At 39.8% G+C, this 19,618-nt stretch overlaps 1 protein-coding gene across 1 annotated transcript in view; it reads left to right on the forward strand.

Annotated features, from left to right (window-relative positions):
- LOC125250578 (NACHT, LRR and PYD domains-containing protein 12-like) overlaps window positions 1–17,726 on the forward strand; it is a 129,535-nt gene extending 111,809 nt beyond the window's left edge. Inside the window, 1 exon segment of the mRNA XM_048163219.1 lies at window positions 17,642–17,726. Within this exon segment, the coding sequence (XP_048019176.1) occupies window positions 17,642–17,726 (85 nt within the window).
- The last annotated feature ends 1,892 nt before the right edge of the window (window positions 17,727–19,618 follow it).

A 19,618-nucleotide genomic window follows, 5' to 3' on the forward strand; every position in this document is an offset into this window, starting at 1 on the left:
AGCCCAAGACGTTCTGACCCGGAAAAGGAAGTTGGCGCGATATGTATACGCAATGGAGGCAGACAACATTTTATACGTTTTGCTTTTTGCACTATCTTTAAAGGTCAGCAAAACATTGCTTTCGTAAGGTGGAGAAAAAAGAGTAGAGCCATTAGTGTCATGTGATCACAGTTCGTGTCCACCTGAGTTGACGTCATTTGCCTCCATTCCCTTTTTCAACGACATACGACTCACATTTACTGGGGAATATCTGATTTGACCGCTTACATGGCAGATGCAAATGCACGTATCAGATTTATTTCCACATACGAGTGAGGCCTGAAACCGAATCAGAGAATATCAGAATTCATGCGTTTTTTTCCTGCTTACATGTTCACGTCATATCCCGATCTGTGCCACATGAGAGGAAAAAAAATCGGTAATGTATACAGGTTTTTTTATAAAAGTATATTATATAAAATTATATTTCTTATAATATATTTACAGATTACCTTTTAATACCAACACAATATTTAAAATAAAAATAGTAGCAACAACAACCAAAGAAAGTCAGTGGGGAAAACAGTGGGAACAACATTAAGCATGCAACAGGCTACTTCACTTTTGATCAACTTTAGTAGGCTACAACACTTCGGAGGGGTGCTGACACAAACGCATCGTCCTGGAAGAACACACACACAGAGCCGCGCATCCCTTGTATTGTGTGGAAGCGGGTTTTTAAAGGATGTGATGCCAAGAGAGGAGCCAATCCACTTTCCCAGGTGATTAGCTGCTGGAATCTGGAGCAACAGGAGTGAGAGAAACTCGAGAGAGGAAAACATACCCACAAATCAGAGTTTAATATTATATATGCCCGAGGACGTAAGATCCACCCCAATAAGAAACAAACTCCAGTGTTATTACAAGGAAACAAAAAAATAAAGAAAAACTATATCAGCCATCAATGAAAAGTCACACACCAACTGACTGGGAAAGAACATCAGCAATAATATTGTCAGCTCCTTTCTTGTGCTGTAATTTTCAAATTAAATTCCTGCACAATCAATGACAGTCTCATCAGACACTAATTGTGATTTGACATGCGTGAAAGAAAAGTCAGGGCATTATGATCCCTGAACACTTTAATTGGAAGAGAACTGCTGCCCACATAAAAAAAAAAAAAAAAAAAGTTTGTGCTAATAGTAAGCAAGCGTTTCTTTTTCAATAGTACTGTAGTTTTGTTGAGGTTTTAAAAACTTCCTGGAGAAGTAACACAGGGGGTGGTCAATTCCACTGTCATCATCCTGTAACAGCACTGCTCCAGCTCCTACAACACTGGCAAATACCTCAAGTTTAAAAGGGCGAGTGAATTCAAGGGTGGCCAGAACAGGAGCAAAACACAACAAATCTTTTGCCACTTTAAAATCATTTTCACATTTTCACCAGATAAAGGTTCTAAATGAACTCAATAAGTCAGTAATTGGAGACATGACAGAAGCAAAATTCTTGCAAAATGCTCTGTAATAGCCTACTATTCAATATATGCAGTCTTCCATATAGGGCATGTGGAAGGAATCAGGTTTTGTGACACTGTTAACCTTGTGGTAGTTGTTACAAATTCTATTGGTACCACCAGGGTTAGGTACAAGGATACAAGGTTAGCTGCATGGGCTGGAGCTGGAGACAGCAAGCCCCTGATCCAGCTAGTACTTCACCTCCTCTTTCATAATCTCCCATTTTTACAGGATTTACACGATATAGTGATGTTGACGTATGGAAGCTGATCCCTCAATTTTTAATAATGTGCACTATCACAGTAGTCTGAGAGGGAGTATCTGCAAACAAAGAAATTATTCTTTAATCAACAAAATAATATCTCGACGTTGCTGATCAGGAAGATAAGACAACATTTGTTCGATGTTTAACAACATTACTGAATTTCAGTCTTGCAATTCGTTCAAAATTGTTAACTGCATCATCTTTTTCGCCGCGGCCAGTGGGTGTTACTACGGTAACAGATGGGACATCAACATCCTCAGCAGCATGAGCTCTCTTATAATAAGGCTTCAGCATATTCACATGACAGACTCGTGTTTTTCTTCTGCAATCTGGAGTACGCACAACATAATCAGTTTCACTAAGATGACTCTATTTCATAAGGGCCACCAAATTGATGATTCTCACCTTATTGATGAACAGGAATCGTAGTTTGCGAGTAAAGCTGCAAATTCCTCCATTAATGTCGTCAGCTGCCTTTGTAATAATTCTCTGATACGTGCTATTGAAAATCGCTGTGTGGCATATAAATAGCCTATATTAGGCAGCATCTTAGCGAAAGTGCATTTCTTCATGTTTTCTTCCATTCAGAAAGCTGCATCGTATATGATGCAAGCATGCTCCGGCCCGGAACGTTAAGTGCAGTGTGAGTGCAGGCAAGAGGGGGAGTGGGGAGGGGGGACAATCGGGCTCGGGCTCGGGCTCGGTTCAAGGCAACCATGCCTAGTGTGAGTACACCCTAAACGAGAAATACAATAAAATAAAAGATAAAATAAAATGCATTCATAAAAGTGGGGCATTCAGATATACAACAAAAATATAAAACATGTTATAAAAGCAGTTCCATAAGTAAGTGGTATAGAAAAAATTAGAAGTAAATCAAATAAAAGCTTCCCTAAAAAAATATGTTTTAAAGCCTTGCAAAAAGCAGTGCGCACACATCTGAAACAGTGTCTGTTAGATCACAACACTGGGAATAGAGTGCTATGAATCATTCTTCACACACACAGTAACTGAAATTTAAAACTGTTTAAAAAAATTGCTCAATAAACTGTTGCATAGGAGTGACTCTGTGTTGCTTTAAGCGCATCATTCTGCACACAGGATGTGCATAAGTGCCACTCTGTGTTGGAGCCTTTATAATACTTTTGCACAATGAAAGAATAGTAATAGTCTTTTGTCCTGCCTATAATGTTGTTGCTTCATTAAAAAGTTGTGCTATACAAATGTTTTTAATTGTGTTTTAATTGTGTTTAATTGTGTTTTAAGTGTGTGTGTGTGTGTGTGTGTGTGTGTGTGTACACTACTCACAAAAAAATTAGGGATATTTGACTTTCAGGTGAAATTTCAGAATGCACCTAAAATGCACTATAACCTTTAAAGGTGAACTTAATTTGACCTTCTCTAAACTTTTGAATGCACATGTCCAACTGTTCAATGTTTTAGTACTTCTTGCATAATATGCTGTTCTCTAACAAGGTGATTAACCGCAAAAATCACAACAACTGTCTGATCCATGAATCGAGCACTAAATGTTCCGGTTCAATGAAAATTTGTATTTAAACAGTCCTCTTCATCATGCTGTTCACATTTTGACATCATGAGACCAAGACGACACTGATCAACAGTACCTGGCCATTGCGAGGCTTCAAACAGGATGTTCTCAGAGAGAAGTTGCCACTGAGCTTAGTGTCACAGAGTGTCATCAGCAGGTTGCAACAGAGAAGCAGAGAGACTGGAAGAGTCACAGAAAGGCATAGAAGGGGCATCCTTTGGCCACATCCCATGCTGATGACCACTTCATTGTGAATAGTGCCCTGCAGAACCAGATTATGAATGCCACTCAACTCCAGGCAAGTTTAAGGGAAGTGAGAGGCACCCGAGTGTTCACGTCAGACCATTCGAAACCGCTTGCATCAGCATGATCTGGGTACTATATAATCTGCAAGGGTACCTGACCCAGGGCCGGATTGGGACTCATTTTCAGCCCTGGAGTTTCATGCCTTAGACCGGCCCACTTTAATTCACGACTGACTATATTAAAATAATGCAATTAAAACCTCAGTATATAAGTCTGCAATAGTGCACTGTTCTCTACAGTAAATAATTGTATTTTTCAAAATATCTTCAAATACCCATGATAGTACAAATGATAGTACAAAAAAATGCTAAAATTTGATATAGAGTTATTTTTATAGTTATAATAATTATTTTATAATGTGAACCATTGATTAATTCTATAGCCATCTAGTGGCTGTAGTTAAAAAAATCGTTATTTTAATTTTAATTTAATTAAGTGTTTGCTTTCCAGTAGATGGCAGTAATCGTCCACTAAAACCAGGCACATTTTTCATGTCTATCACTATAAATGAAATTTAGAAATGTAGATCTTTATTAAAGTGGATTTAACATAAAATGCTATTTTATATAAATGTATATACTTAAATTATTACAAACTGAGGCACATAAATAACACAAAATACCATAAATCCTACAAAATTGCACAACTTTACAAAATAAAAAAAATATTAAAGTAGGCTATTACGTTTGTTTAAAAAAAGTTACATGTTACAAAATTACATTTTACTGTCTGGTTATGTAAGCTAGTTGGACAGAAAAATGAATATTGTTGGCCAATGTGTAATAGCATAGCAAGCAACATAACATAAGTGATAGGCCATATTTTATTATTTGCCTACTATTATTACAATATGAGTAATAGCTGCATACATGCCTTTATCTTTTGCATGTTTTACCCACTTCCTTTTTATTTATTTACGTTACTTAAATCGGCCACCATAAGCATTGGTCTCCCTGAGCATTGGTCCCCCGCCGGACACCACAAAAGCCTCCCAGTCAGTGCTTATCTTTCCTCGTCCGGCAAGGCTTACCCGTCTGATGCAATGAGCATTGGTCTCTCCCTAGAGCATTGGTCTCCTCAGAGCATTGGTCTCCCCCTAGAGCACTGGTCTCCTCCCAGAGCATTTGGTCTCCTCCCAGAGCATTAATCTCCTCCCAGAGCATTGGTCTCCTCCCATAGCATTGGTCTCCTAGAGCATGGGTCTCCTCCTGGAGCATTGGTCTCCTAATAGAGCATTGGTCTCGTCCCAGAGCATTGGTCTCCTCCCGGAGCATTGATCTCTTCCCGAAGCATTGATCTCTTCCCGGAGCATTGGTCTCCTCATGGAGCATTGGTCTCTTCCTAGAGCATTGGTCTCCTCTCAGAGCATTGGTCTCCTCCTAGAGCAGTGTTTCTCAACCACGGGTCCATGGACCCCTAGTGGTCCTTGACATAATGCCAGGGGGTCCTTATTAAATATCTGAATGACTTTTATATATTTTGACATTTGACATGTTCCCATAAATGAAGGTATGTCAACTAATGTTATAGTAAATTACAATCGATTGCATTTGTTCATCACAAAGACATTAATGATACCAATGAGCCAATTTTATTCCGGAATCCTTGAGGACGGTTCCAAAGATGACGGGGGTCCATTACTCAGAAGGTTGAGATTCACTGTCCTAAAACATTGGTCTCCCACGATACCCTCTCAGTACGATGCTGTGAGCATTGGTCTCCCAACGGATGCTGTGAGGGCTCTCCTGGCTGGCCCTTACAATTCCCCTCACCCAACCATCGACCAATAGGACTCACTCACCCGTCACTGGGAGCTGCTCCTGTCGGCTGAGTGGGCCCCTTCGGTCGGTCGTTCCTGAATCACACTGCCCCTTGTCTTTCGGTCAGTAGGGCTAACTCATTCAATGCCGTGAGCATTGGTCTCCCGTCAGATGTAGCCAGAGCCCTCCTGATCGGGCGCTCCAAATCACGTGCTCCCTGTCTATTGGCTGGTTGGGCCCGTCCACCTGGCGATGTACAATTCCTGTCAGAGGAAGCACGGACCCCCCCGGCCGGACAGTTTAACTCCTGCTGCGCCCCAATTATTAGGTGGTAGGGCTTTACCCATCCGATGCCGTGAGCATTGGTCTCCGGATTGATCGTTCCAAATTCAGCATCTCCTTGTTTGTTGGCCAGTAGGGCCCGTCCGCCCGGCGCCGTGAGCTGTTCCTGCCAGAGGCAACAAGGGTTCTCCTGGTCAACTGACCAGGCTTCTTTTTAACATGCCAGCCTGCCAATTCTCACCATCTTTTGGGAGTCTTTAGTCTGGCGGCTGTCCTTTGCTCTCTTTGCTTTTTGGGGGAGTACTCTGGGTTCGGGCCAATATTCTGAGCTGGGAGCCCTCCCCTTGGACAGCACGCCAAATACGCATAACTTTTTTAACAAAATTCAGGAGGAGCAGGTTCAGATAATTAACCTAATTAGCACAGGTGGAGAGCATTCAGTTAATCAACTCAACCAATGACTAGAGGTATAAATACAGCAGACTTACATCTGTTCATTTGAGAGTTTACTAGCATCCCTACTCCACCCCATCTCCTCACTTGTAGTTCTATCTATTTTTACTGCACCAGGGGGAGTCCTCTGGGTTCGGGCCAATATTCCGAGCTCAGAGCCCTCCCCCTGGACAGCACGGCAAATACGCATAACTTTTATTATATTGAATTATATGTACATGTGACTCTTGAAACTCATGTGAACATGTGAACTCAACTTTTTGTGAGTAGTGTATGTATATATATATATATATACATACACATGTATCAGAGGTCGCGTTAACCGAAATTTTTTTTTGCAGTGACGGAAAAAGCTGAAGGCTGTCTGTCATTTTGACAGATTACACTGAGGCTAATGTAATTTGTAACTGTAATTCCCACCCCTGTCGAGTTGGTGGCGAGTCCGCTCCAGTGTGGCAGCAAAGCGCGAGTTCAGTCTCCAGAATAAAATGAAAACAATGCGTTTGATTATACACAGGCGAGCACCTAGTTTAAGTCTATTTAATAATAATAAAGTTATAATCCTTTTACTTGCATAATAAAGTTTCTAATCCAGTTTCTTTTGTTTTAAATGGTTCATTTTTTTTTTTTTTTTGCTGACTATCAAGTTTATGGTCAACGAATGGCTTTTCTGAGGTATAATGTTACATGACATTGTTTGCAACACTGATTGAGCTGATTAAGACGTGATACAGATTTCGGTAAAAAGCTACCATCTTTAAACATTTTCTGATGTTCATTCATGTTTATTTCGTTCTGTAAAATAGTAAAGAGAAAGGGATGATCACGTTCACTCACGATCCACGAAAACTGAAAAGTGATGCACAGTCTTTGTTCAACTTTCTTTTCATAATATAAATAAATGCATAGCCTAGACCTATTTGCTTATTCTGTAAGCTCGTGAATAAAAATGAAAATGTGGACAAAACAGAAACTATTAAATGTCTTATTCAAAAATAAAAATAAAAATGACGGGTAACAATTGATTATGACGGAATTTTTACGATCCTGCCTGGAAAATCCAGCCTCACCACTGTACCAGCGGATGAGTCTGGTCGGCCATTGAATCAATTCGATTTCTAGGGCAGAGCAAATCCGAGCAAACAGGAAGCGGAGTAAACTAATCAGAGAAGGGCGGATATGACGTTAGCAAAGCGACAAGAGAGTCAACAGTGAAAAGTAAATAATTAATGTGTTTTTGGTCATTTAAAACTGAATTCACGGCTGAATAGAACAAACTCTCGGGTCTCCCGTGTGCAATCTTTGTTGATATTGAAGGGACTTTCGCCACACTAGAGTGACGCTGTTTGCACGGTACGGTTTGGAGTTGACTCGAATCGCGACGGAGGGCGGACTGATCAGACTGATATATCTTGTAGAAGATATATCAGTCTGGCCTTGCCAGGCAACACTGAGTCCGAAATTTTCGCATGCGTTTTTTCGTATTCGTGACAGAGACCTTTCGTATTCATGCACAGAGACCTTGCACACTGAGTCCGATGCGTATTAATGAATCTGTTGTGAAAAAAAAAAAAATCGCAAAACAATACAAAAAAGAAGTCTTCAAGCAGCGAGCATGATTTAGTTGTCCTCTCTCTTCTTTAAAAGAGAAAAAGAAAGAGAAATATTGGGTCCATCCAATCCCGAGATTGCATAGAGAGAAAGGAGGGTTCACCTCATCAAGGAGCTGCATGATTATCCCGAGTGTTTCAAAGTTTACTTCAGGATGTCAGTGGCTCAGTTTGATGTTTTGCTACTGGCACAATCTGAATTTATTTTCTGTCTTTGTATTTCGCACATTGTTTGTCATACAGTGCTACTGCTTTGTGCTGTAGATGACGTGGATCAACTTGTCAGATGGCATTCTGGATTTTTGCATTTACGTACAGTGGCTCTGAATTGTCAAAACATCTCTCAAAATGCGTGCCACGGATGCGAAAAACGCAGAAAATCTAACCTGATCCGAATATTTTTATGACAGACGAAAGTTTCGGAGGCAGTGTGCAAACGTGATTGACATAACGTGAGGTCGAATTTATTTTTTGACGTGTGAAATTTCGCATGCAAATTTTGGACTCGGTGTGCAAAGGCCTTTAACCTCACTGGATAGTTTATTTCTATATATGGCTCCCTTGGAGCTTAGAAACTGCCACTAGAACTGGCGCCACATGTCTTTCTGAGTTGTAGGCCCTGCTTGGGCCTCCTTCAAGACCATGATGGCATAGGTTTGTACTCGTCTTGCTTAAAGAGTAAAAGGTGTTTTACTGAGTACATTGCCAGGTGGTATGGTGGCTCAGGTTGAGTTAAACTAGTTAACCTCACTGGAGAAGTTTGGTTATCATATTTGTCTCCCTTAGAGCTTAGAACACTGCCACCAGCTGACGCCACGTGTCTGTCTGGAAGTCGTAGGCCCTCTTTTGGGCCTCCTGCAGTGCATGATGGCGTATGTTGTACTCCTTATGTTTTAGAGAGTAAAAAGTTTTTTTTACTGAGTACACTGCTTGTTGGATTGTGTTAGGTAGACTGTTATGTGGGCACTCTACAGTCTTATCTGCTGGTTTAACTCGGTTTCATTCTGAAAGAGTTCCATGTTTGTGGGTTTTGCTTATCAGCAAGCAAGCTGCTCTGGGTGTGCGGCCTTCACAGGCCTCTAAGCAGATTGAGCATGTAGTTCACATGTTGGCCTTTAGCAAGGCTGCTGGGATGTATTTCTACACAATGTAGAATTTGTGTCATGTTGCAGGCCCCTTTTTGGGTCTACAGTACAGTTTATCTGTTAGGTTGAGCTCTGTACTCCCCTCATTTGAGGGTTGTCCTGCATAGTACTTAGCTCCTTAACTCTCTGGAGTCGGGTAACGCGCCGGCGCGTTTTGCAGGATTTTTTTCACATTGCAGCAAAACAGACTTAAAATACTCTGTCATTTCTTGTCATAGAGACATAAGTAATATATCAATTGAAACTATATAATGTCTTCTTTTATTTGTGTACACTCAGAGTAAAAACACGATGTTGTGCTTTTTGTAAAATAAAGAAAACTAACATGATGCGTGATCTCTCGTCTCCCTCTGAACGAAGTCCAATCTGATAGTTCTCAGAAAATGAACTATAACTTAGTGAATACTAATGAAAAAAAAATAGACTTATGTCTAAAGAAACATTGAAATGTCAGGTTTTAAATTGTGCAAGTCAAATCGAAAACAAACATTCTGTGTTTATGTAACCTGTATGAAAAGAGAGCCATGTCAGAAGTCCATGATTCAGCTCAATATATGAGACATGATCACAGAGGGTTTTTTCACATAGCCTACCTGACTGAAAGGCCTCATTAATATGCAAGTCATTTCAGGTCATTATTTATGTGATTCTTTTGTCTTCTCAGGTGAGAATCACCCATTATTCATGATGATTCACACCTCCACGCATACTGTGTTTCTTGACAAAAAGTTTCTTACAAAAACTAAATCAATATATTGTTTTCTATGAAGGAGTAGGCAGCATAATTTTAACATAATTTTGAAGCAAAAACTCTAGTCTACAACCTCCAATACCCAGAAGTCTTGTGAACACAGATTTAATATACTTTTTTGCCTTATTTCAGTGACTTAAGTTTTTTTTGTTTTTTCAATAACCACACATAAACATTATTCCTTCAAAAACACAAACATGTACATACATGTTCCTCACATATTATGGTAGCCTAGTTTGTGCTGAATACAGTGTAATGACACTTTTGCCATTAATATGTTTATGAACAACTGAAAAAAGCACAAATGTCAGGGCATGTCAAAACTTCTCCAGGCCCCAAATCAGCCTCAGGCTCCAGAGGGTTAAGCTTGTCAGTGATTGAAGGCCTCTCTGAGGCCTCCCTATTGAGGATCAGCCCCCAGGCTGGTACTCCACTTGTTGGGTTCCTTTGGAGTGCACAGCCTCCTCAGTGCAAATAATCAAGCGCTGAGTAGATCCTAGGATTAAGCAGAGTGTTATTCCCCTCATTGGTAAGGGTAAAAAGCGCTAAGCTGAGTCCTGCTCTCCAGGATGCCCCTCTCTTCACTCTGGTCTGAGTTGGTTACTGCCTCTTTGCAGTCACTCTTAGTGGATATCTTCTCTGAAGAATGTGATTTGAGACTCTGTGATCAGACAGGTTGTTGGCCAAGACTAGGTTGCTTTAGTGAGACCAGGTCAGCCTCCCTGGTGGCATTCAGGGTTGACTCTGTTTCCCCTGACAAGTGACTGGCTAGGGTTTCTTCGGGCCCCCTGGCTACATTCCCTTAGAGGTACCCTCTTTTCTATGAAAAGAAGTTTGGTCCCAGAAGACTTTGAGCGGCCTTGGTAGGCCTTCTGTGGAAGGCCTCTTTGAGGCTTATAGCTTGGGCTGTTGGCCATAGGGAATGCTGTCACTGACAGCCAATGTATGACGTAGGGGGAGTGGTTCTGGCATTTTAGTTGAAGCTGCTAGTTCTGATGTTTGTCTAGCCATTTTTTGGCATGCACTCCCCTCAAGCATGGCGGCGTGGGTATATCGTTCCCCATATGCGTTTCAAACGCAGTGTAGAGTTCCCTTTCGAAAGGGAACGTCTCAGGTTACGTATAGTTGCAAGAATAAGTATGTGAACCACTTGCAGAATCTGTGAAAATGTGCAAAATTTTAACAAAATAAGAGAGATCATACAAAATGTATTTTATTTTTTATTTAGTATTGTCCTGAATAAGATATTTTACATAAAAGATGTTTACATATAATCCATAAGACAAAAAAATAGCTGAATTTATTAAAATGACTCAGTTCAAAAGTTTGTGAACCATTTATTCTTAATACTGTGTGTCATTACCTGGATGATCTATGACTGTTTTTTTGTTGTGTGATGGTTGTTCATGAGTCCTTTGTTTATTCTGAGCAGTTAAACTGAGCTCTGTTCTTCAGAAAAAATCTCCAGGTCCCAGTTTTCCACCATCTTTTGCATATTTGAACCCTTTCCAGCAGTGACTGAATGATTTTGAGATCCATCTTTTCACATGGAGGACAACTGAGCGACTCAAACACAACTATTAAAAAAGGTTCAAACATTCACTGATTCGCGTCTTAAACTGTGCTTAGTTTAAATGGAAAAGAGTTAGATAATTCTGAATGAGATATTAGATTAATAGGCATAAGTTCACTTTTCTGTAGATTGACTTTATATCCAGAGATTTTACCAAAGACATCTAACAGTCCAATCAGTACTGGTAAGCTTGTAAGTGGGTGAGACAAGTATATAAGCATATCATTTGCATAGAGAGAAACTTTGTGTTCAATACCTCTTCTATAAATTCCTTTAATGGCAATCTGCTCATGTATAGCTACAGCTAGTGGTTCAATTACTAACGCAAACAAAAGGGGTGACAATGGACAACCCTGACTTGTTCCACGCAGTAGAGAGAAAAAGGGAGATAAGTTATTATTTGTACATATTGCCGCAAGAGGGGATGTATAAAGAACCTTAAAGGGCACCTATTATGCCCCTTTTTACAAGATGTAATATTGATCTTGGGTGTCCCCAGAATGTATTTGTGAAGTTTCAGCACAAAATACCCCACAGTTAATTTATTATAACCATTTGAAAATGTCATTTTTGGGGCCTGTTTTAAAAAGAGCTGTTTTGGTGTGTACCACCTTAAATATAAATGAGCTGCATATCCCCGCCCTGCCTTTGGATGAGGGCGTAACTTGCATACCTATGGCAATAAACAGAGGGTAGAAGCAGAATGGCTGAGAGTGAGAGACCCGCTGTTTTGTATGGCATTCAGCCGTACATGTATGAACCGGAATCAGACCCAGATGATGAAGAGACTCCGGCAGAAGAAACACAATTGAGAATGGAGCAGGACGTCTCTGAATGGTTATTTGATACATTTATGTACTTATAGAGTTTTAATCGCGTCCCCTTTGCAATTATGGATGTGCAACACACACACTGTGATAACGTTCGCGCAATTTTTTGAAACTACAAACACAAATACTGTAATAACGTTTGCTAAGTAAACATACACAGTTTTTAATACAATATCTTTAAAAAATATATATATATACGTGTGGATACATACTATACAAACAAGGTTTAAATTATATACACAGACATTCTACGACGACGACGACAACAACTTTAGACGCATTTGTTATTGAATTGGCTGACATCCACTGAAATGACTATTTGCTTCAAAAAACATTAAATACACTTATTCTTCTGGAGGTGACGTTGGATCGCGAACAGTAGGCAACGATCCACACTTGAGGATTAACTTTGAAGCAAGACCTGCTTTGAATTGACCCTCGTTCTCAAAACAGTCAGTCAAAAAATGATTCGCGCAAACATAAACGTATTTTGGAATTTTGAGTGGCGCCTTTCCTTCGTAAATAAAATTCATCCACTGCGTTTTCAGTGGCTCTGATGTCGGAAGTAAGTGTAAACTACTATATTCATTATTACATCCCACAACAGAACACTTATGTTTCTTAGGAGACATTACCGGCTGTCGTTGAAACAATGGAGGATGGTTGACAGATCACCGAGGTCGGGGTCTATGCCAAAACCAGATTGTCAATCAAACCACGTGGGTGGGGCTTAGCGCAATTCTACGTCACAGTGAGAGCAATCTTAGAACAGGGCGTTCTGAGACAGTGCTTATGAATTATTGAGATTGTAAAAAAAACACTGGGTGGATTTTTCTCATTCTAGGGTGGTTTTGCTCACACACTGCCAACACACATTTATGGTCAAACACCATGTAAAAGTGAATTTTGCATAATAGGTGCCCTTTAATCAAATGAGTAATTTTGAAACAAACTCGAATTTCCTCAAAACATAAAACAGATAGTCCCACTCCACCTGGTCAAAAACTTTCTCAGCATCAAGTGATAGAAGTACTTCAGGGACATTAGATGGAGTGGGGTCATAAAGAATATTTAAGAGTCGACGTATATTAAAAAATAATTAAATACATTTTTGATAAATCCAGTTTGATAATTGCATATAATAGAATGCAGAACAGTTTCTAACCTATGGTCCAGCATTTTTGCCAGGATCTAACTGTCCACATTAAGAAGAGAGATAGGGCGATAAGAGCTACAATCAAGAGGATCTTTGTTTTTCTTGAGAATGAGCGATATGACTGCGTGTTGCATAGTTGGAGGTAGGGTACTAGAAGAAAAAGATTCCTCAAATACTCTTAATAAAAGTGGAGATAATTTATTCTTTATTCAGCAGATCACGTGCAAAACTTGCCACTCCCATCGGCGCGTTTGTGGAATTGCGCTCTCACGCTAATTTGCCCCGTTTAGTAAATTTGGCCCTTAATGTGTTAAACTATATAACATGATGAGGTTTCTGTCGATGAATGTATCCAAACAGTTGCTCCCCTGTCTAATAAAACACATAATATACAGTACTAAAGTGTCTTTGACGTTTCCATGGTTTCGACAAAATAAAACCGGAAATTGAGGGTAATGATGTCATTGATAGGTGACACACGGACATGGTCTGTGTCCTGGTTAAAATTTACGGTGACCGGGAGGGGACATGTTCGGTTCACTTAGTTTTGTCGTGGCCACGACATATAAACTCGTGGGAACGTGATAATATGTCGTGGCCACAAGATATTAATTTGTTGGAAAGTGATAATAAGTCGTGGCCACGACATCATTTTGTCGAGGTAACGACATCCTTATGTCGTGGCCACGCTATGTAAAATCTTGGCCTCGAGATCATATGGTGAGGGAACGAGATATTTTTCTCGAGGCCATGACTTCATTATGTTGAGGGAACGACATCTATTTCTCATGGCCACCAGTTAAATGTGTAAACAACCTGTGCTTCCATAGCAACCTGGAATTAGGAATGATAAAATAAGGGCGGAATTAAGAAATTATTATATTAATATATTATTTGAATGCTGTCTATATAGTCAACATCGCGCGCAATGTAATAAGCTATAAATAGCCTATTGCGCGTGATGTTGCCACTATAGCATTCAAATGAAGTTTGATATTATCAATTTGATAACAAACTTCATTTAATGATAAAAGAATATGTAAGAACATTAAATAATAAAGGCCCATAAGAATACATTTATCCATCTTATCTCACAGCCTTTTAATCTGATCGTGTCTTTATTATTATTTTTTTATGATTTGTACTTTATTGATTTTCTTATTTGCAGACAGATGTGGTATAAACAATCAAGTACGAAACATATAAACAATCCACAAACACATACATACAACAAAACAAGCGATAAATTGTAACAATATAAAAATAAGTAAATACAACAGTAAAAAGAAAAAAAAGAAGAGAAAAAAAAAAAAAAAAAGGCAGGGGTATAGGCAACACCATAAGTTTCCACTATAAACTAAATCATATTCACCATGACCATTGTCTTGTCACATGCTTGCTACTACGGATTTCAGAAATTCAAAAATTTCCCCCATTTTTCAGAATAAATTTCGATCCTCCCGTGTAGACTATAGGAGAGTTTTTCAAGGGCTGCCACCCTTCCTAAATCCGAAAGCCACTCTAAAATCGGAGGCCTTCCAGAAGATTTCCAGTTTTTTACAATCACACGTCTGCCCAGCATGATGCAGCTCTGTATCCATTCTGATTCATTTTTTTTAACATGACTTAAAGGCTGAGGGTCACCAAGAATATATAAACTAGGACAGAGATCATACTGGGTCTGTGATATCTTTAAAATATAATCGTGCACCTCCCTCCAAAAATACTGGACTTCTGGACATTGCCATAAAACATGAAATAGGTTGCCCTCCTCTCTCTGGCATCGCCAACATTCAGGATTATCCTTAAAACCCGCTCTAAACAGCCTTCTGGGTGTCCAATAGAATCTGTGTAAGATTTTAAATTGTATGAGACGTGTTCTAATATCTCTGGACATCAATTTTAAATTCCCAGTGATCCTCCCCCATTCTTCATCCTCAAATGTGCATCCCAAATCTTTTTCCCAAATTATCTTAACCGCAGAACTAATATTTTGGCCCATCTGACTAATAAGTAAGGAATAATATTTAAACCCCTCATGGCCAGTACCTACAATCTTCTGGATCATCTTGAGAGTGTTTTTACCCCTGGGAGCATATGAGGGGGAGGTAAAGATACTTGTGAGCATATGTCTCATCTGTAGATATCTCCATAACTGGTCGTTAGACAAGGTGAATTTTTGCTTAAGTCTCTCAAAAGATATTAAAGCATCATCCTCATAAAGATCTTCCAGAATATTTATATTTTTATCTATCCATTTCTTCCATAACACGGGTGTTCCACCTATTAGCAACTTTGGATTGGCCCAAATAGCAGATGAAGGGCTTAAAAAAGGGTCAACCCCTAGAATACGACAAGTCTTCTTCCAAACTGTTTGGAGATGGGAAATAATTGGATGATTATGCACTGGTAGTGGTAGTTTTGTTATCAATATGGACTCAAAAGGTATAAGCGGACAAGCAAATTTTTCCATAACTAACCATGGGGGAGCTCGTTCTGGAGGTAAATCCATTGTCCCAGGTGTCTCAAACCAAATGAATAATGATACAGAGATAACTTGGGAAGACCTAATCCTCCCCTCTCAACTGGAAGCTGTAATTTCTCTGTCTTTATTATTATTACTACAAACCCGATTCCAAATCTCATAAACTTATATTTTATTCACAATGGAACATAGATAACATCAAATGTTGAAAGTGAGACATTTTGAAATGTCATGCCAAATATTGGCTCATTTTGGATTTCATGAGAGCTACACATTCCAAAAAAGTTGGGACAGGTAGCAATAAGAGGCCGGAAAAGTTAAATGTACATATAAGGAACAGCTGGAGGACCAATTTGCAACTTATTAGGTCAAATGGCAACATGATATAAAAAGAGCCTCTCAGAGTGGCAGTGTCTCTCAGAAGTCAAGATGGGCAGAGGATCACCAATTCCCCCAATGCTGCGGCGAAAAATAGTGGAGCAATATCAGAAAGGAGTTTCTCAGAGAAAAATGGCAAAGAGTTTGAAGTTATCACCATCTACAGTGCATAATATCATCCAAAGATTCAGAGAATCTGGAACAATCTCTGTGCGTAAGGGTCAAGGCCGGAAAACCATACTGGATGCCCGTGATCTTCGGGCCCTTAGACGGCACTGCATCACATACAGGAATGCTACTGTAATGGAAATCAAAACATGGGCTCAGGAATACTTCCAGAAAACATTGTCGGTGAACACAATCCACCGTGCCATTCGCCATTGCTGGCTAAAACTCTATAGGTCAAAAAAGAAGCCATATCTAAACATGATCCAGAAGCGCAGGCGTTTTCTCTGGGCCAAGGCTCATTTAAAATGGACTGTGGCAAAGTGGAAAACTGTTCTGTGGTCACGAATCAAAATTTGAAGTTTTTTTTGGAAAACTGGGACGCCATGTCATCCGGACTAAAGAGGACAAGGACAACCCAAGTTGTTATCAGCGCTCAGTTCAGAAGCCTGCATCTCTGATGGTATGGGGTTGCATGAGTGCGTGTGGCATGGGCAGCTTACACATCTGGAAAGGCACCATCAATGCTGAAAGGTATATCCAAGTTCTAGAACAACATATGCTCCCATCCAGACGTAGTCTCTTTCAGGGAAGACCTTGCATTTTCCAACATGACAATGCCTGACCACATACTGCATCAATTACAACATCATGGCTGCGTAGAAGAAGGATCCGGGTACTGAAATGGCCAGCCTGCAGTCCAGATCTTTCACCCATAGAAAACATTTGGCGCATCATAAAGAGGAAGATGTGACAAAGAAGACCTAAGACAGTTGAACAACTAGAAGCCTGTATTAGACAAGAATGCGACAACATTCCTATTCTTAAACTTGAGCAACTTGTCTCCTCATTCCCCAGACGTTTGCAGACAGTTATAAAAAGAAGAGGGGATGCCACACAGTGGTAAACATGTCCCAGGCGTTTGCAGACTGCTATAAAAAGAAAGGGAATGCCACACAGTGGTAAACATGTCCTTGTCCCAACTTTTTTGAGATGTGTTGATGCCATGAAATTTAAAATCAACTTATTTTTCCCTTAAAATGATACATTTCTCAGTTTAAACATTTGATATGTCATCTATGTTGTATTCTGAATAAAATATTGAAATTTGAAACTTCCACATCATTGCATTCTGTTTTTATTCAAAATTTGTGCAGTGTCCCAACTTTTTTGGAATCGGGTTTGTAAAATGATATTAAAATTCAAAGTAATCACTCTGGTAATCTAAAATACTTTTCGGATCTAACCGTAATTTGATTACCACCCATTTAAAATGTAACTGTAATGAAATACAGTTACTCAAATTTTACTAAGTAACTCACGTAACTAAGTTACATGTATTTCGTTACTCTCCAACCCTGGCTGTTAGTCAACTTATTCAGCACATACCAATTAAACACTTGTAAAAGTCATCGTAATATGCTGTTAAATAATCAGTCTCACCAGTGAAGGTCAGGTGTGGCAGCAGAGAGGCCAACAGGAGCAGAGAGATGATGATGGTCATGATGAAGACGATCAGTGAGCTCTCACTGGCTAAACATGGTGTAATACTGCTGGGTGGAGTCACTGAGCTGACTGTTACTTACTTCTTAAAATTGTAGATCAACATGATAAGAAAGCATTGTTCTTGTTAGGGCCCAAGCGAAAATTCGCGCAGGGCCCTCTTGATCCACTAAGGATTATTAGGGCCAAAGCCCTGTAAGGGGCTGAAGGCCCTTTTGTTTTCTTTAGGATTATTAGGGCCCGAGCACCGATGGTGTGAGGACCCTATTGGAATTGCTCAGCCAATTATTCTTCTTCTCCAAAATGAATCGCATTTTTGAGGGCCTAAACGTTCTCAAAAACTCATGAAACTTTGCACACGTGTCAGAAGTGGTGAAAATTTACATCTGATATGGGTTTCAGAATTAGGTGTGGCAAAACGGCTCGATAGCGCCACCTACAATATTTCAATTAAGCGCCCTTCGTGCTACGTTTCACGTGCAGTTATGAAATTCGGTAGACAGATGTAACAGCCCAATACCTACAAAAAAAGTCCCTGGGTGCAAAGTTTGTAAACCCAACAGGAAGTGAGATATTTTGAATTTTCTCTACAAAATTTTGGCAGTTTTTGCCATTTCCACATGTTGTACTTTGACGAACTCCTCTTAGAGCTTTAATCAGATCAATGTCATATTTGGTCAGTCTAATCTAAAGGCCTTTGAGACGTTAAATTGCGAAGATCTAGAGTTTTCACCAAAGGGCGTGTCCGTGGCGGCCTGGCAAATTTCGATGTTTCGCCATGAAACAGAAAGTTGTTGTAACTCGGGCATACATTGTCTGATCTGCCCAAAACTTCACATGTTTTATTAGAGTCCTGACCCGAAGACATCTATATGACAATATTCAGTTACAGTCATAGCGCCACCTGGGGGAAACAGGAAATTACATGTTTTACACTGTGATTAACTCCTCATAGAGATTAAACCAGATCAACATCATATATGGCCAGTCTAATCTTAAGGCCTTTGAGATGTTAAATTGCAAAGATCTTGAGTTTTCGTTGAAGGGCGTGTCCGTGACGGACTGACAAAGTCTGATGTTTCGCCATGTAAGGTGAATCACTTTTTTGAAGGCCGAAACATACTCGAAAACTCATGAAACTTTGCAGATGCGTCAGAAGTGGTGAAAATTTACGTCTGATATGGGTTTCAGAATTAAGTGTGGCAAAATGGCTCCATAGCGCCACCTAAAAAATTTCAACGAAGTGCCCCTGACACTACGTTTCACGTACAGGTATGAAATTTGGTACACACATCTAACAGCCCAATACCTACAAAAAAGTCTCTTGGAGTGAAATCTTAAAACCAGCTAGAAGTGAGATATTTTGAATTTTCTTTGCAAAATTTGTGCAGTTTTTGCCATTTCCAGACGTTGTACTTTAATGAACTCCTCCTAGAGCTTTAATCAGATCAACATCATATTTGGTCAGTATAATCTAAAGGCCTTTGAGACGTTAAATTGCGAAGATCTAGAGTTTTCGCTGAAAGGCGTGTCCGTGGCGGCCTGGCAAAGTTCGATGTTTCGCCATGAAACAGGAAGTTGTTGTAACTCGGGTATACAATGTCTGATCTGCCCCAAACTTCACATGTTTTATTAGAGTCCTGACCTGAAGACATCTATATGACAATATTCAGTTACAGTCATAGCGCCACCTGGGGGCAACAGGAAATGACATGTTTTACACTGTGATTAACTCCTCATAGAGATTAAACCAGATCAACATCATATATGGCCAGTCTAATCTTAAGGCCTTGGAGATGTTAAATATCAAAGATCTTGAGTTTTCGTGAAGGGCGTGTCCGTGGTGGACTGACAAAGTCTGATGTTTCGCCATGAATGATGAAGCTGTTGTAACTCAAGCATACAATGTCT

The sequence above is a fragment of the Megalobrama amblycephala genome, linkage group LG1 (genome assembly GCF_018812025.1).
Source record: "Megalobrama amblycephala isolate DHTTF-2021 linkage group LG1, ASM1881202v1, whole genome shotgun sequence".
NCBI lineage: Eukaryota > Metazoa > Chordata > Actinopteri > Cypriniformes > Xenocyprididae > Megalobrama > Megalobrama amblycephala.